Below are 19773 nucleotides of genomic sequence, written 5' to 3'. Positions count from 1 at the left end.
CTCCAAAAATGATACAAGAAAGTAACTTGGAGACATAAAAAATGCCCATTATAATATAAAATAGTACAGAAAATCTGGTTTTATGTAGTACCTTAAAAATTTCTAACGGCAAATTTTGCCATCAATTAAAATAACATAGTTTTGTAGCACTTCTAATCGCAAAAACACAATGTATGTGTTATCAATATCACAGCTGAAGAATTCTGGATAACGGGGGAAATGACAGTCTTCAACAACATATATAAGGTACATGGATGCTCTCTGCTTTACCAGGCTTTGTAGTCTTTTCATCATGAGTTGAAGCATTTGCAAGATCCTTTGAAGACTTTTCACTTCTTTCCTCTGCAACTCGGTGGACTGTTATGGCAGAGCTCTTGCGATTAGAGATGTGTTGTCTCCTTATATCAGAATCCCTGTTTTCGGTGGAATGTCTGGTATCGCCAGAGATCTAAGAGCAAAGATAACATCATGGTTTAATTACTAAAGGCGTAAGACACTACCTATACTCAGTATAAAATGAACCACAAGGGAAGGTTCTTTACAAACAAGAAAACAAATTAGCTATCATGGTTCCCACTTGTCTATAAAACCCCATTCTCCAAACTGCACAGGTAAACACGGGTGTCAGATAGAAGCACTTCTTTCTCCCCTGTCTCCTTGCCACATACACGACCTCTGGCACATCTAAAAAGGCTTTGGAATTGTGTCACCCCCAGGCATTCTGCTGTGTTCAATCCAGCTGAACTGATAAAGTCCCCGTCCCCGAAACGCATTTTCAATTGCTGGTTTTTATTTTGTGAAATAATAAAAAAGAAGTGCTTTAACTATGGCATATTGGACCTTAATCTTCTAGTAACTTGTGTTACGCCTTCACACCAGTATTTTCCCCACATTCTTTTTGCATATGAAATATGTCTGGTCTCCTGTATTATCCTATCTGAGGGCAGTATTCGCATGGCCAGAAGCAAGCAACTCACATAGGAATCACACAGCACACAGACACATATGTCCTATTCCCATGCAACGCTCCCACAAAAACAAGACCTGCAGCAACTTTTCAAAGTTGGTCTTAAAAAATCATGTCCACCGGCGGGTTGGATTTGCAGAGATCCGTAAATCAAGCCGCCTACAGGGAAGTATGGGCATCCGCAAATTAATTTAAGCAAGCGGATTTGTTTTGCGGACCAGAAAACAAATCACAGCATGCTCTATTTTGTGCGGATCACGCACTGACTGCTTCCATTAAAGTCAAAGGAAGCAGTCCGATCCGCAGTATGTCCGCAGCTGATCCCGCGGGAAAGCTGTGAGGACCATGCGCAGTACAGCGAACCCATAAGTGGAGACATCCGTGCAGACGCCGCTGCCAGGGAGATACAGGTAAGCATGGGTCACTAGCCACGAGCAGGGCTGGATTCCGTGCGGGATTCCTCCCATGGAATCCGACCCACCCGTGGATATGGGGTCTTACATGTAGTTTTTTTTGCCATTTTTATCTATTCCATATTTAAAGTGTACCTAACTTTTCTCACACTTTTCATTTAAAAGCATGTGTGCGTCTCCTCAATCTTGTAACATACTTTCATTACATTTTCTTTTTTGCTTTACCATTGAAAATGAGCAATGACTGCAGTATCTGCAGGGTTAAACGGCATATAAGTGTGATTAGATGACCATGAGCTCATCATTTCATTCCTCTAGAGGAAAAAAAAAACGATATGTGACAATGAGATAGCAAATATGATCTCTGATTGATGGCGCCGGGTGGGTAATAACGTGAATAAAAGTCCATGCTAGATCAGGGTAGGGGTCCAACCACTGGAACTCCCACCGAACCAGAGAAATAATCCTTGATGCGGTCGTTGGCACCATGTTATTCACTTCTATAAGAACTGCCAGAAAGATCAGAGTTTAAGGACTCAGCAATATCTGGCAGTGCCATTCACTTCTATAAGACTACAGGAGATTGAAAAGCACTTGAACTCGACTCACTTTGGCGGTCCAATTGAAGTGAATGGAGTGATGGTGTACATGCACTGCCATAGCCATCAAAATTCAGGGATGCCAGGGACAATTTCTCTGGATCGCTGGGGGTCCCCGTGGTCAGACCCCCACCGATAAGTGAATTAACCCTTGTGAATAGGCGATAACTAAATACCTCTTTAAGTTTCCTGCCACAGCACAACCACGATGCCAGGTCATTATCCTGACAATTTATTACATGGGATGGACAGGAAGCAGCATGACAAATGAAACCAATAAAGAAAAGAGCGATGTGGTTAGATACCATATGGAAAAGAAAAAAAACTGGTGTACTTCTCCTGAATCTAAAATACACAGCTAAGCAGGTAGGCTAATAGACCAAATGGAATCATAGATAGATAGTGGTTGCCTTATTTATCCACTGTCTATCTCTGATTCTATATGATCCATGTACCGCCAGCTTAGTTGTGTATTATGGATTCAGGGAGTGCACACCTGTTTTTTTCCTTTTGCATATGGTCTATTGATAACCCCAGGATTCTCAGGAGGGTTTAATCGAGGACTTGCAGAACACCCATGATTACTGGCCCTGAAGTTTCTTTTGAGTAATTGTGCCTCCAGTACAACTCTGCAAGGTGACCACTGATTTTGCATCAGCTATATTTCAAAACATTTAGAAATACTATTTGAAGAAGCGTTCTGCTCTCTCACTTCAGGCATGTAGATACCTTTTTGGAAATCTTAACTCTGTGTTCTTTGTTTTTCACGGTATCATCACTTGGCTTGGATTTTTCTTGCGGTAAGCCATGACATTCTGTCACCATGGTTTTATCATTTTCTAAAGTTTTGAGATCTTGATGTACATCAGTCTTCTGATTATCACTAGAAATGTCTTTTTCTATAATATCAGTTTTTTCTTCTTCTGCACAGCACTTTGCGCATATATATTCTTTGTCATCCACTTCCATTTGCTGTGCTTGAGCGAGGTTTAAGCCAACACATTCTCCATGGAACCAATCATCACACCTTCCACAACCGACCATGAACCTGCGGAAAGAAAAAATGCATTTAAAAAATGTGGGCTAAAGATGCAAATTATACTGCAAAAGAACGCAGTTCATCATGTCTAATATAATTTAGATGAACACCATGTTCACAGCCAGTTTTGATATATAAGGACCCCCCCATACACGTAAGAGAAAAGCTGGCTGAACCCAGCAAGACCGGCTGATTATCTTATGTGCATGCTGAATCTGCCCTGAGAGATCATGTTGGTGGAAGGAAAGATGTTAAAATTTATGTTGGTTGAAGGAAGGATGTTGACGTTTACACGCTGAGTTGTTTTCTTCCAACAAAAGAAAAGCTGCAGCCAGAGGTGTCTGGTAGTGGCTTATTCTCCTCTCCCCATTTAAAACCTTTGGCCAAGACTGTATGGGCACGTCTAGTCTGAAAAGTTTGCAGATTGCGTGGCAATTATCAGATGGAGTGAGCAACTGCTAATCCATTTACAAAAACGAAGGGTCCATTTAGACGGGACGCGTGTCAGGCAAACAATGCCCGACACGCGTGCCTGTGTCTCCTAGCTCCTAGGATGTTGCGCAGGAGCTAGTAGCTCTGGCTCGCTTACAGAGTAGCCAGCATGGGGCAGCTGCAGAAGATTTCTCTCCACGCCCCCTCCCCCCCCCCTCTCTATTGACTTAACATAGCGGACGTTCAGTACTGAACGGCTGCTATTTACACTGAGCGATCAGCTCATCGGGCATCATTTATGCAGCATAAATGATGGTCGATGAGCTGAACGATCATCGTTCAGTGTAAATAGCAGCCGTTCAGTACTGAACAGCCGCTATAGAAGTCAATGGAGAAAGGCGAGGGAGGGCGAGGAAAGAAATCTGCTCCAGCCTCCCCACTGTAAGCCAGCGATACTAGCTCCCGTGCAGCAGCACGGGAGCTATTGTGTGGGGGCATGAGTGTGGGGCATCGTTTGCCCGACATTCGTCCCGTCTAAATGGGCCGTAACTTATATGGTCATTAAATTTTCAAAAAACTTGTTGTTATATAGCCAATGTGATAACTAATAACTTGCAATTCACTTTATTTACTGAAAATGACCAGAAAGCAGAAAGAAACTCAGACATGCTGTTATATATAACAGTAAATGATGAACTGCACCACAACTACTGAAATCACATCAATACTGCTCAGTCTTGATTTATAATGTTCCTTCAGAATGCAGTTATGAATGTATGTATCCATGTATGTGTGTTGCAAAAAGCGGAATCTGCAGTTCTCTCTGATCACAGTGTAGCGAACACATCATAACTTCTAGACATCTTCCATCAGCTCAGAAGGAACTAAAAGCCAGTCTACAGAGGGGAAATTACAGGATACAAGCCATATAAAGGCCAGATATAGTATTATCCCTCAAGTATATACACATGGCAGCTTATTCGGAAAAGAGAAATATACACTTTAACCCTTTAGTGACTGCCCTATCGTAAAACTACGTCCTGCTGTTGCAGGACGTGTATGGAGGGAGGTAGCGGTGCTATCTCCCTCCATACAGCGCGGGCATCAGCTGTTTATTACAGCTCACACCCGCGGGCAATAGCTGCGCTCGGCCGAACGCGGCTAATAACCCTTTAAATGCCGCTGTCAATTCTGACAGCGGCATTTAAATCCCCCGAACGCTGTTTGGGGGTCCCGCACGGCCCCCCCGCGGTGAGATCGGGGGAGCCGTGCAGGTGTCATGGCAGCCGGGGGCCTAATGAATGGCCCCAGGGCTGCCTTAGCAGACTGCCTATCAAGCCATCCACACAGGGTGGCTTGAAAGACTGCCTGTAAAAAAGCAGTATGACGTAATGCTATAGCATTACGTCATACTGCAGGAGCGATCAAAGCATCGCATGTTAAAGTCCCCCAGGGGGACTTCAAAGTAATGTAAAAAAAATAATCAATAAAGTTTTTTTAATTGTTAAAAAAAAAAAAGTTATAAAAGTTTAAATCACCCCCCTTTTGCCATATCTATTATTAAAAAATCTAAATCATAAAATAAAAATATGTATTTGATATCGCCGCGTCTGTAAAAGTCGGATCTATCAAATTAGTGCATTATTTTTCCCGCACAGTGAACATCGTCTGAAAAAAAAAATAAAGAACGCCAGAAATACACTTTTTTAGTTACCCTGTCTCCCAGAAAAAACGCAATAAAAAGTGATCAAAAAGTCGTATGTATTCCAAATTGATACTATCGGAAACTTCAGGACATCCCGCAAAAAATGAGCCCTTGCTCAACTACGTCGACAAAAAAATAAAAAAGGTATTGCGCGCACAAAATGACCGCAGAAAATAATTGAAAAAAATTAAATATCTTTAAAAAAAAAATAAAAGTACTACAGCAAAAAAAATACTATACAAGTTTGGTATCGTAGCAATCGTACTGACCCATAGAATAAAAATATCAGGTCGTTTTTGTTGCAATTTGTGTGCTGTAGAAACAGGACGCACCGAAAGATGGTGGAATGTCGTTTTTTTTCCATTTCTCTCCACTAAGAATTTTTTTTAAAGTTTTTCAGTACATTATATGGTACAATAAATAGTGCCATTGAAAAATACAACTCATCCCGCAAAAAACAAGCCCACATACAGCGACGTCGATGGATAAATTAAGGAGCTACGATTTTTTAAAAGGGAGTAGGAAAAAACAAAAATGGAAAAAAGCAAAAAAGCTCCGTCACTAAAGGGTTAAAGGGACTTTCTGGTATTTGAAAAAAATTAAAAGGGCCACTCCAGTGATTTTTTTAAATTTAATTATGATATAGCTATCTCCCCAGTGTATGAAAGTCGACTAGTGTTGCCTTGGTTAGTTATTTCTGTTTGAAACTTCCAGGCTCTTTTTCCCAAATGGTCATGTGATCTCAGTTCTGACCAGCTAAGATCTATTTGAGGGTTACAGATACATTTTCTAATACATTTCTCAGTCTGTGTGATGTTGCTACGTGGATCTACCACTGAAACTGTGTTGATGGGGATACAGGCACTCCTCTCACAGTTACTGATAATCACACAGATCCTATCACACAGTTATAATAGAGGACATCACAGCTCACCTCCCTGCCTATATATGTATGGTCTGTAGCTTATTTAAGTGAACACAGGAGGTAATGATAAATCAAAAACAGTTCATCCTGCAGGCAAAATTGTATAATCTAAGCTAATGCAATGCTAATGCATCATGAGATTGATTAAAAGTGAAAAAATCTCAGCTTTAAGATGGTGGCTGATAATCATCAGACTGGGGGGGGGGGTTCTACAAAAGTGGCTGCAAAACACAGAGGAAACCTCCAGAGTATGACAGGCAATCATGTGAGGGGGTCAGGGATGGAAAAATGTGTTTTCAGTGTATTAGCCCGTTAAGCTACCTGACAGAAATGTCATGAATTAAAAATTACTTTAGTTGGGGGGGGGGGGGGATTTAAGAGATGCATCTTATGGCATTTCCTTCTGTTAGCTTACTGGACAGCCCCTTTTCAATTGGACCCCCTGTGTGAAAATAAAAAGCAGAAGTGTACTTTTCCACGGCATCTGCAAACCTGAAATTGTGCCTAGAAAAAGTCCTAATAAAAGAGAGGCCCCAAAATCTACCAGGTGCTCCTTCATTTCTGAGGCCTGTGTTTGAGTCATATGATGCACAGGAGCCACACGTGGGGTAATTCTAAAAGCTGCAGAATCAGAGTAATAAATATGGTGTGGACAACTGTTAACTCCTGCTGTGTAATGGAGAAAAAGTGAAAATCAGCAAGTAAAAAAAAGTTTATATTTCACGTTACTTTAACAGCTGTGAAACATCTAAAGGGTTAACAAACTTCCTTAATACCGTTTTAAATACTTTGAGAGATGCAATTTTTAAAATGTGGTGATTTATAAGGGTTTTTCTCTAATATTTGGAACATCAAAGACACTTCAAAATTGAACTGGTCCCTAAAAAATTGATTTTGGGAATGTTCTTCAAAATCTAAAAAAAATACTTGTAAGCCTTCTATCATCCTGGAGAAATAAAAGAGCAGTTAGGCAAATTATACCAGCGTAACGTACACATATAGTAAATATTATAACTGTTTAATATGTTATGACTGTCTTACAAGCTGTACATCAGGGAGTTAGTATCTCTCCGCTGAACACTATAGCTTGTTTATGCATTGCAAAGTTAATATCACAAAGTGAAATGTCAGATTTGAAAAATGGGCCAAAACTGTCTCGGGTGGTAAGGGGTTAAAGATATGACAAATTTATTGTGCAGCATGTGATGAATTTGGTTGAATAAAAATTGAAGAAATGGGGAAAAAAAGCATGGTAGAAATGTGGCATCACAAATTCCCTGAAAATCAATTATTGTGTTGTGGCTACCAGCAGCAACCACTAGAGGGAGTGTATGAGCGCGTACACTGTTCTAGAGTAGCTCAATAATAACTATGTATGCCGCTTACATTCTCCCTCTAGGGCAGCTGCAGGCAACCAGAGGGTTATGCCGTAAATCTGTCCATGCAGCTTAGCTCCAGGCTTAAAAAAATATCTGAAAAAATAATGTGTGCTTTTGGCTCCTTATGTAAGAAATAAGAACTTTAGTATATACGATGGTAAATAACATACCTTATATAATATGACATATATATGTGAATTAAAGATGGAGAGCCATGGGTTTGGGTGCAAGTGTGAATGGAATGCAACTCATCAGTATACATAAACACTCATGGTTTACACTGAATCTCACATGAAAAGGGCTTTTGAGTGTTCTAGGTATCTCTGATGACCCATTTACACTTAACGATTATTGCTCAAAATTCATTCAAACAAATACATTTGAGCGATAACTGTTCTGTGTAAACACAAAAAAAAATAAAAAAAAAATCGCTCTCTATTTTTTCGTGGTTGTTCGCTGGTTTGGTGGCTTCTCGTTGTGTGTAAACACTCCCTGCTCAGCGCATCACGTAGAAGGTGAAGCGATGAGTGATAATCCAGAGATGTCTGTGAGTCTAAACTCTCTGCACGACCTTAGCAGTGTCGTCAGCGCTCATGCAGGCATTTAAACGACTGTCGGCCCATGTAAAAGGGCCATTACTGATGCTGAGTAGGAGGGTTAACAATATGTTACAGTGTGTAAACAAGGATGCCAAAAAGGCTAATACCCCATTTACACTGACAGCTGTTTGAGTGACAGTTTTGAGCGCTCATCTTTGCATACTTTATAGTAGCTAATTAGCTACTATAGAGCTATGCAGGCACAGCAGGACACAGCTGCGGGCACTAATAGAACAACACAGCTGTTTTGCATAAGAAAACTGATGTATTCTTCTCAGCACTGACTGCTAGTGCCCCTGCTGTGAATTCACAGCAGGACACAGGCACAGAGAATCTTATCAGCACAGCCGTCTGATAACAGCCTGTTCCGATGAGAACAGCTGATCATGCAATTCTAGCAAGCTAGAATTCAGCGATCAGCAACTCGTGCATGAAAACTGCACGATGTCCCTGCATTCAGACAGAACGAGAATTGTTCAAAAGATTCTTTTGAGCGAATTTTGAGTGATACTCGTTGTGACTAAATCAGCCTTAAATCTGGTTGATAAGAATTGGGTCTTTATTCTTCCTTTACAGGATGGGCGAAGCCCAATTTGGTCATCAAAATATATAACCATACTGTCGCCGAAGTAAATAGAAGGCTGAAATGGCAGTGCTGGTAGGGGAGTACTGTGTTTTGCTTTTTTTTATATACTATGTGTACCCCCACTGGTACTAATGTTGGAGATACTCAGAAAACCCCTTTAAAACCAAACAGGCTTCGCCATTAAGGGGTTAAGTTGCACCAACTGAAAACTTACAACCAAGCCTACTAGGGTTTCAACAAACAAAATTGGAGCCAATAATTAAATAGAACAGAGATAAAAATTAGAACGACAACGATAAAAGAACCAACGTACCTATTGCCATGAAGTTTTCTGCAAGAACTACAATGTCTGGTTGGGTTCCAAATATACTTATCAGTTAGAGACATCCCATCTGTTCCTTCTTTTTTGATGGTAGGAATGTTATCAGGAATAAACAAAGGTGGCTCATCAACGGAAATACTCTTACTACTCCTCCTCTGGCGAGGTGGCAGTGACTTTTTCAACTTAGTTTTCTCTTCTGACTGCTCGCTGGCTTCTTTCTTTTCTCCATCATCCTTGGCCTGATAGCCCCCTTTTGAGGACGCCTGTTTACTGCCGGCCTTGTCACTAGAATGAGACAAGCTCCTAGAGCGAGCACGAGATGAAACCACTGGTGCCACTTCTTTAAAACTTCCTTGATTATCTCTTAACGCATCATCCAATTGTTTTAACAGCGTAGATGTGTTGGGTTTTTTGTCAACCAGATCCAACTTCTTTTTTACTTTACTCTTTAAAGCAACTTTATTAGCCTTCATGCCTTCAGATATTTTCTTCTTTACTTTCACATTTTTCAGCTTTTCTGGTTGGCTCATAGGTGGAGGATGATGATTTTTTGTGATTTTTGTCCCCGTTTTTCGGGTTTTGGTATTTAAGCTGGCGTCTTCTGAAGCAACAAGACTCTTCTCTGAATTTTCTTCAGACAACCGCAATTTGGCCGAGGTGGATTTTAGTTTTTTCACAACCTTTCTGTTATGACCTTTCTTTTTGCTATTATCATTCTGAATTGGTATCTCATTTTCTGTAACCTGAACGTTTTCTTCACTCTTCCAGCTTTCTGGATAATTTTTAGAGCTGGTTTCTAGAGCAGAATTATCTGTGTCAGTATTACATTTATCACTGGGATCTAAACCTTCAGAAGGAATGCAGCGAGCTTCTGTATTGCCACCTTGTATGGATCCTTGATCAGCATTCTGCAACACACTTTCATCATTCACGTCTGCGTGCACCACTGCTTTCACATCCAGATTACATTCAACAACCCCTGATAAAAGCGCGAGCTCCTGATGAACTTTATCATATATTATATCTGTCTTTTTATCTTCAGGCTGATACAACTGATATTCTTTCTCTTCGGCGGCTTCTGCTACGGCTTGGTCAGCACTCTGTAGCCCTTGTGAATTACTCGAGCCACGCTCTGTCATTGCATCCACAACTTTATTAGCATTTTCAGTTAACAAAACAAGAGCCTCCTCATGTAAAATTTCTGCCTTTTGTCCCTCTTTTTCCAAATCCTTATTAGCTAAAATATCATTGAGTGGATTAGAATACCCTTCTGTTGCTTCTTGTTCAGCAGTATCATTGTTATCCTTCAGTTCCTTATTTGCTATCCTTGTTGATCTCCTTGAACTTCCTGGAGAAGTGCTTGCTTCTTCTACTGGAATAGTTCCTTTGGCTGTTACTTCATCAGTCTCCAACTGTAGAACATTCTCTTCTCCTTTCCCTTTATCTGCTGCTGTATCTTTCCTTGAATATCTAGCTTTTTTTGGACTTGAAACTGTTACAGGATTCAAAGATTGCTCAACAGTGCTTTTCCTCAGCGATCGTGTGGATTCTGTTTAAGACAAGAAAAAGAACTCAATTTGGAAAAAGTGTACTTTTGTAACCATATCGTTTTATATAGCTTCGGGGAGTCTGATTGCAGACTGCTGTAACTGGGAGTGCTGAACTGCTTAAAAGTGAGTGATTTCTCTGTAGTCCATACACATGAAAAAATTGTGAATTATTATCTATGCAAATCACTACACAGTAAGAACAGTAGGGCCACAGTAACATTTTTCCAACAAAAATAATTTTTAGAAACATTCTATTAATATTCTAGCTAGAGGTAAGTAAAAGCATGACGTGACACCTGCAATGCTGCTCTTCCCTTCCAATGCTGTCGGGTCATTCCATGCCAAGTGGACCAGTGGTCCCCACTCGGCCATCTCCGATTTTGCTGAAAATTTATAAGGATGTACATGTATGTTTGAAACGAGGTTCTGTAAAGTTCTAGGGCCAGATATCAAATACCTGGGACACTGTTGCCCTTTCACTGGAGGTCCCAATGAGCGCGCGGCTTCAGCTACGAGGATTTTGCAAACTTAAGCCATACTTTGGTTAAATATATCTCAAAACCAAAAACCATTGGTAATTTGTGCTTTGACCAGTACACCAAACAGCTATATGGCTTTGCACTGCTGCAATATCACGGTCAAAGCATATGTATTTGTGAAGATATTCACACCCACATATGATGAAAAATGTTAAATGATCAAATCTGACCTATTTTTAAGGTCAAATATCTAAAAAAGGGTACCCCTCAAATCTATTTATTTTGATATCAGTCGAAAGAGCAAATTTTTCTCTACAAGGATCATCATTTTATTTTTTGGAGTCTTTCAGTTTAAGAAAAGAAAAATGCCACTGAACATGGCGTTTTTAAACATACGCAATGAATGATAAATGCACTATTCAAACCCTTGCGTTGGTCCATGGTGGTTATACCACTACCAATTCCCTAAGAATTGGTATTATAATCCTATTAAGAATTGTAATAATGCCAAATCTTTTGAGAATTGGCAGCCCCATCGCCTAGGGGCCACGCCCGATAGCCGTGCAAGGCCAGCCACGGGCGGTCTCTTTATCACAGGTTCCGAAGCCTGAGGGTGGGTGTCTTAGCCTAGGATCCCAAGCCTAATATTGGGTCTCTTTTGTTGGTTCCCAAGCCATAATGTTCAGTCTAAGTGGTCTGGAACTGTTGCTGAATTTGCAACATAATTGGCTCCAAGAAGCTGTATTGTCGTCCCATTGCTGTTGCAGCTGGTGCTGGCAGTATTGCAATGATTGACTGCTCAGGAATCCAGCAGGTATCATTTCTCACAGGCCAGTGAAAGAAGCTAGCTGGTCCATGAGGATGCATGAAATTTATTAATGCATCATGGTCGTCGACTGAAATTTCAGATTTGGCATTATTACAATTCTTAATAGGATTATAATACCAATTCTTAGGGAATTGGTAGTGGTATAACCACCATGGACCAACGCAAGGGTTTGAATAGTGCATTTATCATTCATTGCGTATGTTTAAAAACGCCATGTTCAGTGGCATTTTTCTTTTCTTAAACTGAAAGACTCCAAAAAATAAAATGATGATCCTTGTAGAGAAAAATTTGCTCTTTCGACTGATATCAAAATAAATAGATTTGAGGGGTACCCTTTTTTAGATATTTGACCTTAAAAATAGGTCAGATTTGATCATTTAACATTTTTCATCATATGTGGGTGTGAATATCTTCACAAATACATATGCTTTGACCGTGATATTGCAGCAGTGCAAAGCCATGTAGCTGTTTGGTGTACAGAGCAAAGCACCGGTTACAAGTCGTTTTTGGTCTTGAGCTATACTTGGCCAAAGTTTGGTGTAAATGTCATGCTGCGTGATTTTCAAGCTACTTTGACACAAAATTGTGGCCGATATATTCTTTTGTGATAGCCGGTACTAATTTTTTTGTGTTCACCAGCAAAAGTTGAGCTAGTATGTCCAATTTCAGCATCATAGCCAGTATATTTCTATAATGCCTATGTGCCAAAGTTTGCAAAATCCTTGTAGCTGAAGCCGCGAGCTCAGTGGGACCTCCAGTGTAAAGGCGACAGTGCCACAGGTATTTAAGATCTGGAGCTAAAACTTCACAGAACCTCGTTTCAAACATATACATATATCTGAGTAAATTTTCAGCAAAATCGGAGACGGTCGAGTGGGGACGATTTTGAAAATTGGTCCAATTGATGTGGAATGACCCTGTCATCACATTGCCAGGCCATTTCTAAGATGAACAGTTAGGTAGACTGAGGCTACCTTCTATATGTTTGTCAAGGAACCTTTGCTAGTAACAGGGCACTGATGATATAGTTAACAGGTTATGCAATGCATCCTGGGAATATATCTAGTTATTGCGACATCCTACCTCCCGTCGCCCCTAAATGTTTAACACTGGCCATACAGAGCAATGCCTTCCTGGCAATGATTGGAGAGACATTTGCCCAGTCCCAAGAGGGCGCTGTGGGCAGCGGTACATGTATTCTGATCCCCAGATAAGCCCATTTTTTTTGAGAAGGGGATGTATGGGCAACCTTACACAATAGAAATAGATCATTATGTATTAGAGAAGAGGAATTTGGTACAATTTAAAAAAAAGACTGTAGATATTACCAGTCCACAGCAAAAGAAACTTACCCTGTGCTTTTAAGCGTGGTGATTTCCTTACTGATTTCCTAGATGTTTCATCCAATTTATTTGCCTTCTTATCTGAAAGAATCAGATCCTCTTCATCATTCACGGTGATTTTATCAACACTAATATCCATTATGTCATCAAGACCAACACCTTGAGGGAAAAAAGTTGAAAATTTAGCAAGTGAGAAAACTTTTTCTGCACAAAGTTAAAATGGGATGTCAAGATCTTTATGCCACAAAAGAACTGAGAAATCCATTGTAAGCAGCAAACAATATGCCTACCCAAACCTTCTTCAGGATAGGAAAGCAAGTAGCAAACCTGCCATGTTATTGTACTTATAACACAGACAGGCAATATACCCCAGCACGTTGCCATCGTTCGTAGTACTCCTAACTGCATTGTATGGCTTTCAGTTTGTAGTTTTTGGTGTGAGCGCACACTCTCTATGGTTTTTATTTGTGCATTTACAAGGATCTGTTCACATCTGTATTTTTGTTTCCATTTAGGTCACACAAAAAGACACAAATGGCGTCTGATGCCCCCCACTGAGTTACAATGGGGTCTGTGATGTCCTGCCGCTGCATCTGCATTTTGCCTGAAAAAACGACCACCTTTTTTTCCAGTCAAATGTGGTAGAAACCTGCCGGGGGGTCTGCTGACTGTGAACAGAGCCTGAGCTGCTACATGGTTTTGGGTGTAATTAGGTTTATAAATGATATAGAATCGTTCTTCAATGATTTAACTTCCAAATTAAATGATGTCATCTGATTATTGTTAAAAAAGTAATGGACTAGATGCTCAGAACTGTAATCCAGAGAATATGTACAAAGGAATATTTCACTTTGCTTTTAAAATGGAGCAGAATAACTTCACATCATGTACACTGATTATTTCTATATAGACACAGATTCCAGTAAAAGCCTAATAACTTGGTCACGATTTTCTATACTCATTGGAAAATGTTTTTTCTATTTAAATTAATCAATGTGAATAGTCTAACAGAAGACAACACAGCTGTGCATTACACCGCCAGACCACTGATGATATTGCTATTTACGTAATGCTTTATTTCCCCTACAGCAGCAAAGCAGGGGAGTTAACCCCTTAAGGACTCGTTCACATGGCGGTATGTGTACAAAGCTGTGGGTCTCCCGTAGCATTGTACACATTACAGGCCATACGTTCTGCTGGCAGGGAACTGGCAGAGACCATGTATGGGCTGTGTGTCTCTGAGCATGCCGCAAATATGACGCGGTCACAGACAAGCGCAGTGTGTTTTGCTTTTTTTTTCGCTCTGTTCAGTGTGGGAATGCGCATGGAAACGCTGGCCACATGCAAAGCATGCGTATGGACAGTGTTTCATATGCAACCCACACAAGAGCTGCGTATGATATGCAGAGAAATAGAGCATGCTGCAATTTATCTCTCCTGTGAATAGATACACAGTGCCCACACACAAGTGTGCATGGAAGAAAGAAAGTCCCTCAACTTTCATTGCCTCCATTCACCGCGTGTTACACACAGGATATACGCGTGCTTAATACTCGGTGACAATACGCTCGTGTGAATGAGCCCTAATGCCCACAAATTGTAGTTAATTGTATAGATTTCCATATTTTTATTGAAATGTATTATTAAAAAAAAAGTAGACTTTAGGCTGACACTAGATTATTAGTGATCTAGTAATATTACAAAATAACAGTTAGTAAGCTGCTGGCCTGAAGAAATAGTAGCTGGAAATGGTGACAAAAAATGCATAAATACAAATGATGTCAAGTTAACAATGTAAATTAACAATGTGCATTATGGCCAATTTAAACGGGATTATGGTTCAGAATCGTTCAAATTCCCGTGCTCCCACGGGAATCCAAATGATAATTGTCCCGTGTAAATGCATGCAGCGACTGAACAAGAATTGTTCACGTTTAGTTTCTGCATGCAGAAAGCTGAACGATGAGCCGTTCAGTATAAACAGTTGTTCACTTCTGAACGGCTGTCTGCTTACAGTGAATGGAGGCGGACGGAGGGGACGGTTTCCCGGCTCACTCCACCTCCATGCCAGCAGCGTTCTCAGCTATGCCAACGATACTCGCTCCTGTGTAACAGCACAGCAGTCAGCATCACTGAGACAAGCTGCTGGGCATCGTTTGCTTTGCTCTGTGTTAATAGGGCAATAGAAAGTATGCAAACTGGTAAAGATCAAGTATGTAGAATGAGCAAGTAGAATAAACCAGATAAGGGGGCATTTAGGGCATATGATATGTAAATCGGCTTCTAGAGTAATGTGGCAAACCACAAAAGTTAAATTTCATTGTAGATCCAAGTATATGTCATGCTATATTCTGTGTTGGATCCTATCTATGCAATGGTATAACTCTATATAATCTCTGATAACTCTATGTAAGGCCTCATGCCCACGGCGGGGTCGGATTCCGACTGCAAATTCTCACAGCGAAATCAGACCTGGTGCCCCGGAAGATACTCCCATACTCACCTGTCCGGATCTGCCGCGAGTGTCTCGGCCGGCGAGCCAGCGTGACTGCAAAGTGCAGGGCATGACGCACTGGCGTAGGGCTGTGACACAGATTCCCACGATATTTCTGCAGTGCTCACTGCGGAAGTGCCACGGGACGGACGACTTCCATTGACTGCAATGGAAACCGTCAATACGATTTTCCGCACCAAATAGAGCATGCTGCGATTCTCCTTCCGCGAAAGGAAAATCACTGATAACTCTACATAATCTCTGGTTATCAGATATTGAGATTTTTTTTAACCTAAACTCCTTGATGCATTTTTTTTACTTATTTTTGCTATCTTATTCTTTTTTGCTCCAGATTATTTATTTTTTATTGTGACTCTTCTCGTTACTATAGTTTTCGACTATCCATATTAAATTATGCCCACTTTTATTCCCTTTTTATGTGTCTTTCCTCATTTCACGTGCAGATTTGCTGCAGAAATTTCTGCAATTGAAAATCTGTGGCATACACCTGAATAAGATGTGCAAGAAGCCCAAGGATTCCTTCAAAACTCTATTCAGAATAATGGGATAATTTCAGTAACAAATCTGCAGTGCCTGAGTCACTGATGACATAAGTGTTGTTCACCTAACATTTAAAGAAGTGCTATTGTTCACAGCAAACGTTTGTATCCTTTATATTACCTCTCAATATTGGATCTGTCACATAAAGACACTGCTGATACCAAACACTTGGAAACCATTTCTGCAGAGCTTAGTGGAAGCAACTTTATTTGGTTTACTAAACCATCCTGCTGGCTCAGATTACATGACCTGATTGCTGAACCTAACAATAATGTGGCTAAAAAAGATCAAATTCCGATAAATCTACACACCTGTTGAGGTTGATAATTGAAAACTGGCTTCAGTGCTATCCAAAACTGGTAGGCAGAATTGGGTGCTTGCAGATCCAAGCATGGGATCCTTGTCACTGAGCATGTTCTTCAAGGAGTCTTCAATGGCATGTTGGCTTGTGGCAAATTCGTCACAGCCTTCACTTTCTAGGTTATCGCCTAGAAACAGGGCATCATCCAAATGTTCACTAGGGATTAAATGGTTGAATGTGTCAACTATATCCATGAAGAATTCTGTATATTTCAGTCCTGTGAAAAAAAAATGTTATTCAATTACACCAAGTTCTTTAACACTTTCTAGTAACATATTGACAACACCCAGCACTTTAAATGTACATAAAATAAATAACTTTGTAAGTACATTTCTTAACTTATCATCCTACAGGGATTCTTTAATGTTTTATTCTCCATTAAGACAGAAAACTAAAGTTAAAACTGGAATGAATGCAAATCAATTTGTAGAAAATTAGAGAATAGATTATTACAGTCTCCTGGACGCAAAGGAGTCCGGTCCCTGCCAGAAACCCAAGAGTGATTGTATGCATTTGCCCTATCTCTATACTGTGATATTCTCCTGCCTTAATAGAAAGCCCACTAATAGTACTGTGTTATACTGCTTTATTGCAATACAGTTAGTCCCCTACTTGCGAACAGGTTCCGTTCCAGGAGCCTGTTCGCAAGTCGATTTGTTCGCAAGTCCGAACAAATGGTTGTATGGAGCGGGATCGCGGGTGGATCCCGCTCCATACAACGTCGGGTGCCGGCTGTTCTTATAGCGGGCACCCGGCAGCAGCAGTTCCGACGAGCCCCGCCGCTCGTCGGTACTGTTAACACTTTAAATACCACTCTGACAGCGGAATTTAAAGTGTTAACAGTTCTGACGAGCGGCGCGGCTCGTCAGAACTGCTGCTGCCGGGTGCCCACTGTAAGAAACAGCCTGCACCCGACGTTCAGGGGGCCCATACAGCGTCCCGCGATGAGATCGCGGGACGCTGTGCGGTTGCTCAGCAGCCGGGGACCTCCTGAAAGGCCCCAGGGCTGCCTATGCAGAGTACCTATCAAGCGCACGGCTTGATAGGCGCTCTGCATAGGCAGCCCTAGGGCCTTTCAGAAGGCCCCCAGCTGCCTAGCAACCGCACAGCGTCCCGCGATCTGACCAAACAGGCTTCTATCAGGCTTGATAGAAGCCTCTCCGGTCCCTGCACAGTATGATGTAATGCCATAGCATTACATCATACTGTGCAGGACAGATAGTTCGTATCTTGCAAAATTCGTAAATCAAATGTTCGCAAGTAGGGGACTATCTGTACTATATTACACTCTACAATTTGTGCCATGGTTTGACAGGAGCCTCCCGCAGTGCTTGGAATCAATACTCTTTATCTGCTTAGTAAATGTTATATCATTTAAACCTACATGCAGATAATTTAACAGATACAACCCATTCTTTGGTAACAATGTAGTAAGCCACGACTCAAGGATAATTTTAGGCCTCATGTCCACGGGAGGGTTAGATTCTGTGGGCGGGAGCCCGCAGCGGAATCCCACCCTACCGGCGGCAAGAGGACATTACTCACCCTGCCGGATCCTCTGCGTGGCTGTACGGGTCTTCCGTCTTCTCCTCTGTGGATGTGGGCGGGCGCGCCAGCACGTGGGAATTGGAGTTTTGTTTGTTTTTTTAAATCTCCTGCTTTCCCGCTGGATCCGCGGCACGTCTGAGTGAGATCAACGGATCGGACGGCTTCCACTGACTTCAATGGAAGCCATTCGTGCGGGACCGCGGCAGAATAGAGCATGCTGCAATTTGTTTTTTGGACAAGAAGGTCCGCAAAACAAATCCGCATACTTTAATTAAGCTGTGGACGCCCATGTCTCCCTATGGGGGGCTTGAACTTTAGATCATCCGCAATTCAAACCTGCCCGTGCACATGCGCCCTTAGAGAAAATGTTTTCCAGGAAAAAAAAAAAACAAACATTCTTATTTTCCAATCTTATTTTCCCATTATGAGATCAAATCTTTGCCAAAAATTAAACAACAGTTACCAGAAAATTGTCAACCACTGGCACACAGATATGGTGCAGGTTTTGCAAGTGGAAATAAATAATAGATTACAGAAATGAATGGCAGAGCACATGCGAAGAGCCATATAAGAACACTCAGGCTATGTTTGTGCACCAACTCAACTCAGAAACGGGGCACTCAGTGAGTATGAAACACAGCTCTTCAGACGCCCCGTCGCCTCACCTTTGAGTCACATGACGTACTTTATGGGGCTCAAAGGTGATGACAGGTTCCCTTTGACCCCTTATCGACCGCCCATATGTCTTTTGAGGGTGGCCATTAAAACGCTTTATTCCGTACCAGGGAGAGCAAGTGCTTGCTCTAACAGTGGGCAACGCTGAAACCTTAGACCCTTGCTTTTTAACCCTTTTTATGCAGCGGTCAGTGCGACCACGGCATATGGCCAGCACTTGATGAATGGCTGTGATTGGTTCATCGAGCGCAGGCTGTGATTGGCTAAGCGTCAGCCAATCACAGCCAGTGCTTCCAGGAGGCGGGGATTGAAAAAGAAGAGATGAAGGAGAAGATGTGACCAGGCTAACAGCACTTCAAAGGTGATGTATACTGTTTTTTTTTCCCTGCAGCTAGTGCTCTGTTACCCAGCAATTAGGGTTATGAGTTCCCTTCCTTGAGAGTGAAGTCATCCCAGCACTATTGATGAAGGGGTTTACCCCGAAACACGTTTATTAGCTGGATTTTATTCAATATTCTAAATAAAACGAGAAGTTGATCTAATTGTTCTGGTACATTTATTGGAACCTCCGGAGAGTTGTGCCTACACATCAGATTTTTCTTTTAGCATATTCTACCCTCCCATCATCGGTGGGTTAATCTAAGTGGCAGCAGCTCCTGCTAGCTACTATATCCAATCGAAGCACTTTAAGACCAGGGTATCTTCCCAGGCCTTTAGTCGCAGTCTTCACTGTGGGTTTGCTCCACGTCTCTCTCCACCTAATTCTCAGGGCTTAGTTTAGACTTTGACAGTAGGATTTCCACCTGTCAAAGTGGCATCGCATTGCACGAACATTGCTTTTCCTGTGATGCGATACAACAAGAGGAAGGCTCTGTAGGTAAACATAGGCTACAAAACCTCACGAGTCGCGGGCATATTGCCAGACCCACAAGGTATTTGTGTCCGGTTGTTGCATGCTACAAAACAT

The 19773-nt window shown here is 41.5% G+C and overlaps 1 protein-coding gene across 1 annotated transcript in view; it reads right to left on the bottom strand.

Moving 5' to 3' along the window:
• PHF3 (PHD finger protein 3) overlaps positions 1-19773 on the bottom strand; it is a 66929-nt gene that overhangs the window by 33459 nt on the left and 13697 nt on the right. The window contains exons 2-6 of the mRNA XM_066604202.1: positions 16534-16800; positions 13177-13326; positions 8958-10515; positions 2709-3027; positions 271-448 (exon numbers count right to left, since the gene is read on the bottom strand). Coding sequence (XP_066460299.1) covers positions 271-448; positions 2709-3027; positions 8958-10515; positions 13177-13326; positions 16534-16777 — 2449 coding nt within the window. The 5' untranslated portion in view covers positions 16778-16800. The remainder of the gene's footprint in view (positions 1-270; positions 449-2708; positions 3028-8957; positions 10516-13176; positions 13327-16533; positions 16801-19773) is intronic.

This window comes from Eleutherodactylus coqui, chromosome 1 (genome assembly GCF_035609145.1).
Source record: "Eleutherodactylus coqui strain aEleCoq1 chromosome 1, aEleCoq1.hap1, whole genome shotgun sequence".
NCBI classification, from domain to species: domain Eukaryota; kingdom Metazoa; phylum Chordata; class Amphibia; order Anura; family Eleutherodactylidae; genus Eleutherodactylus; species Eleutherodactylus coqui.
Note: the sequence above shows the minus strand (reverse complement) of the source record. Positions and strands in the feature narration are given on the sequence as shown.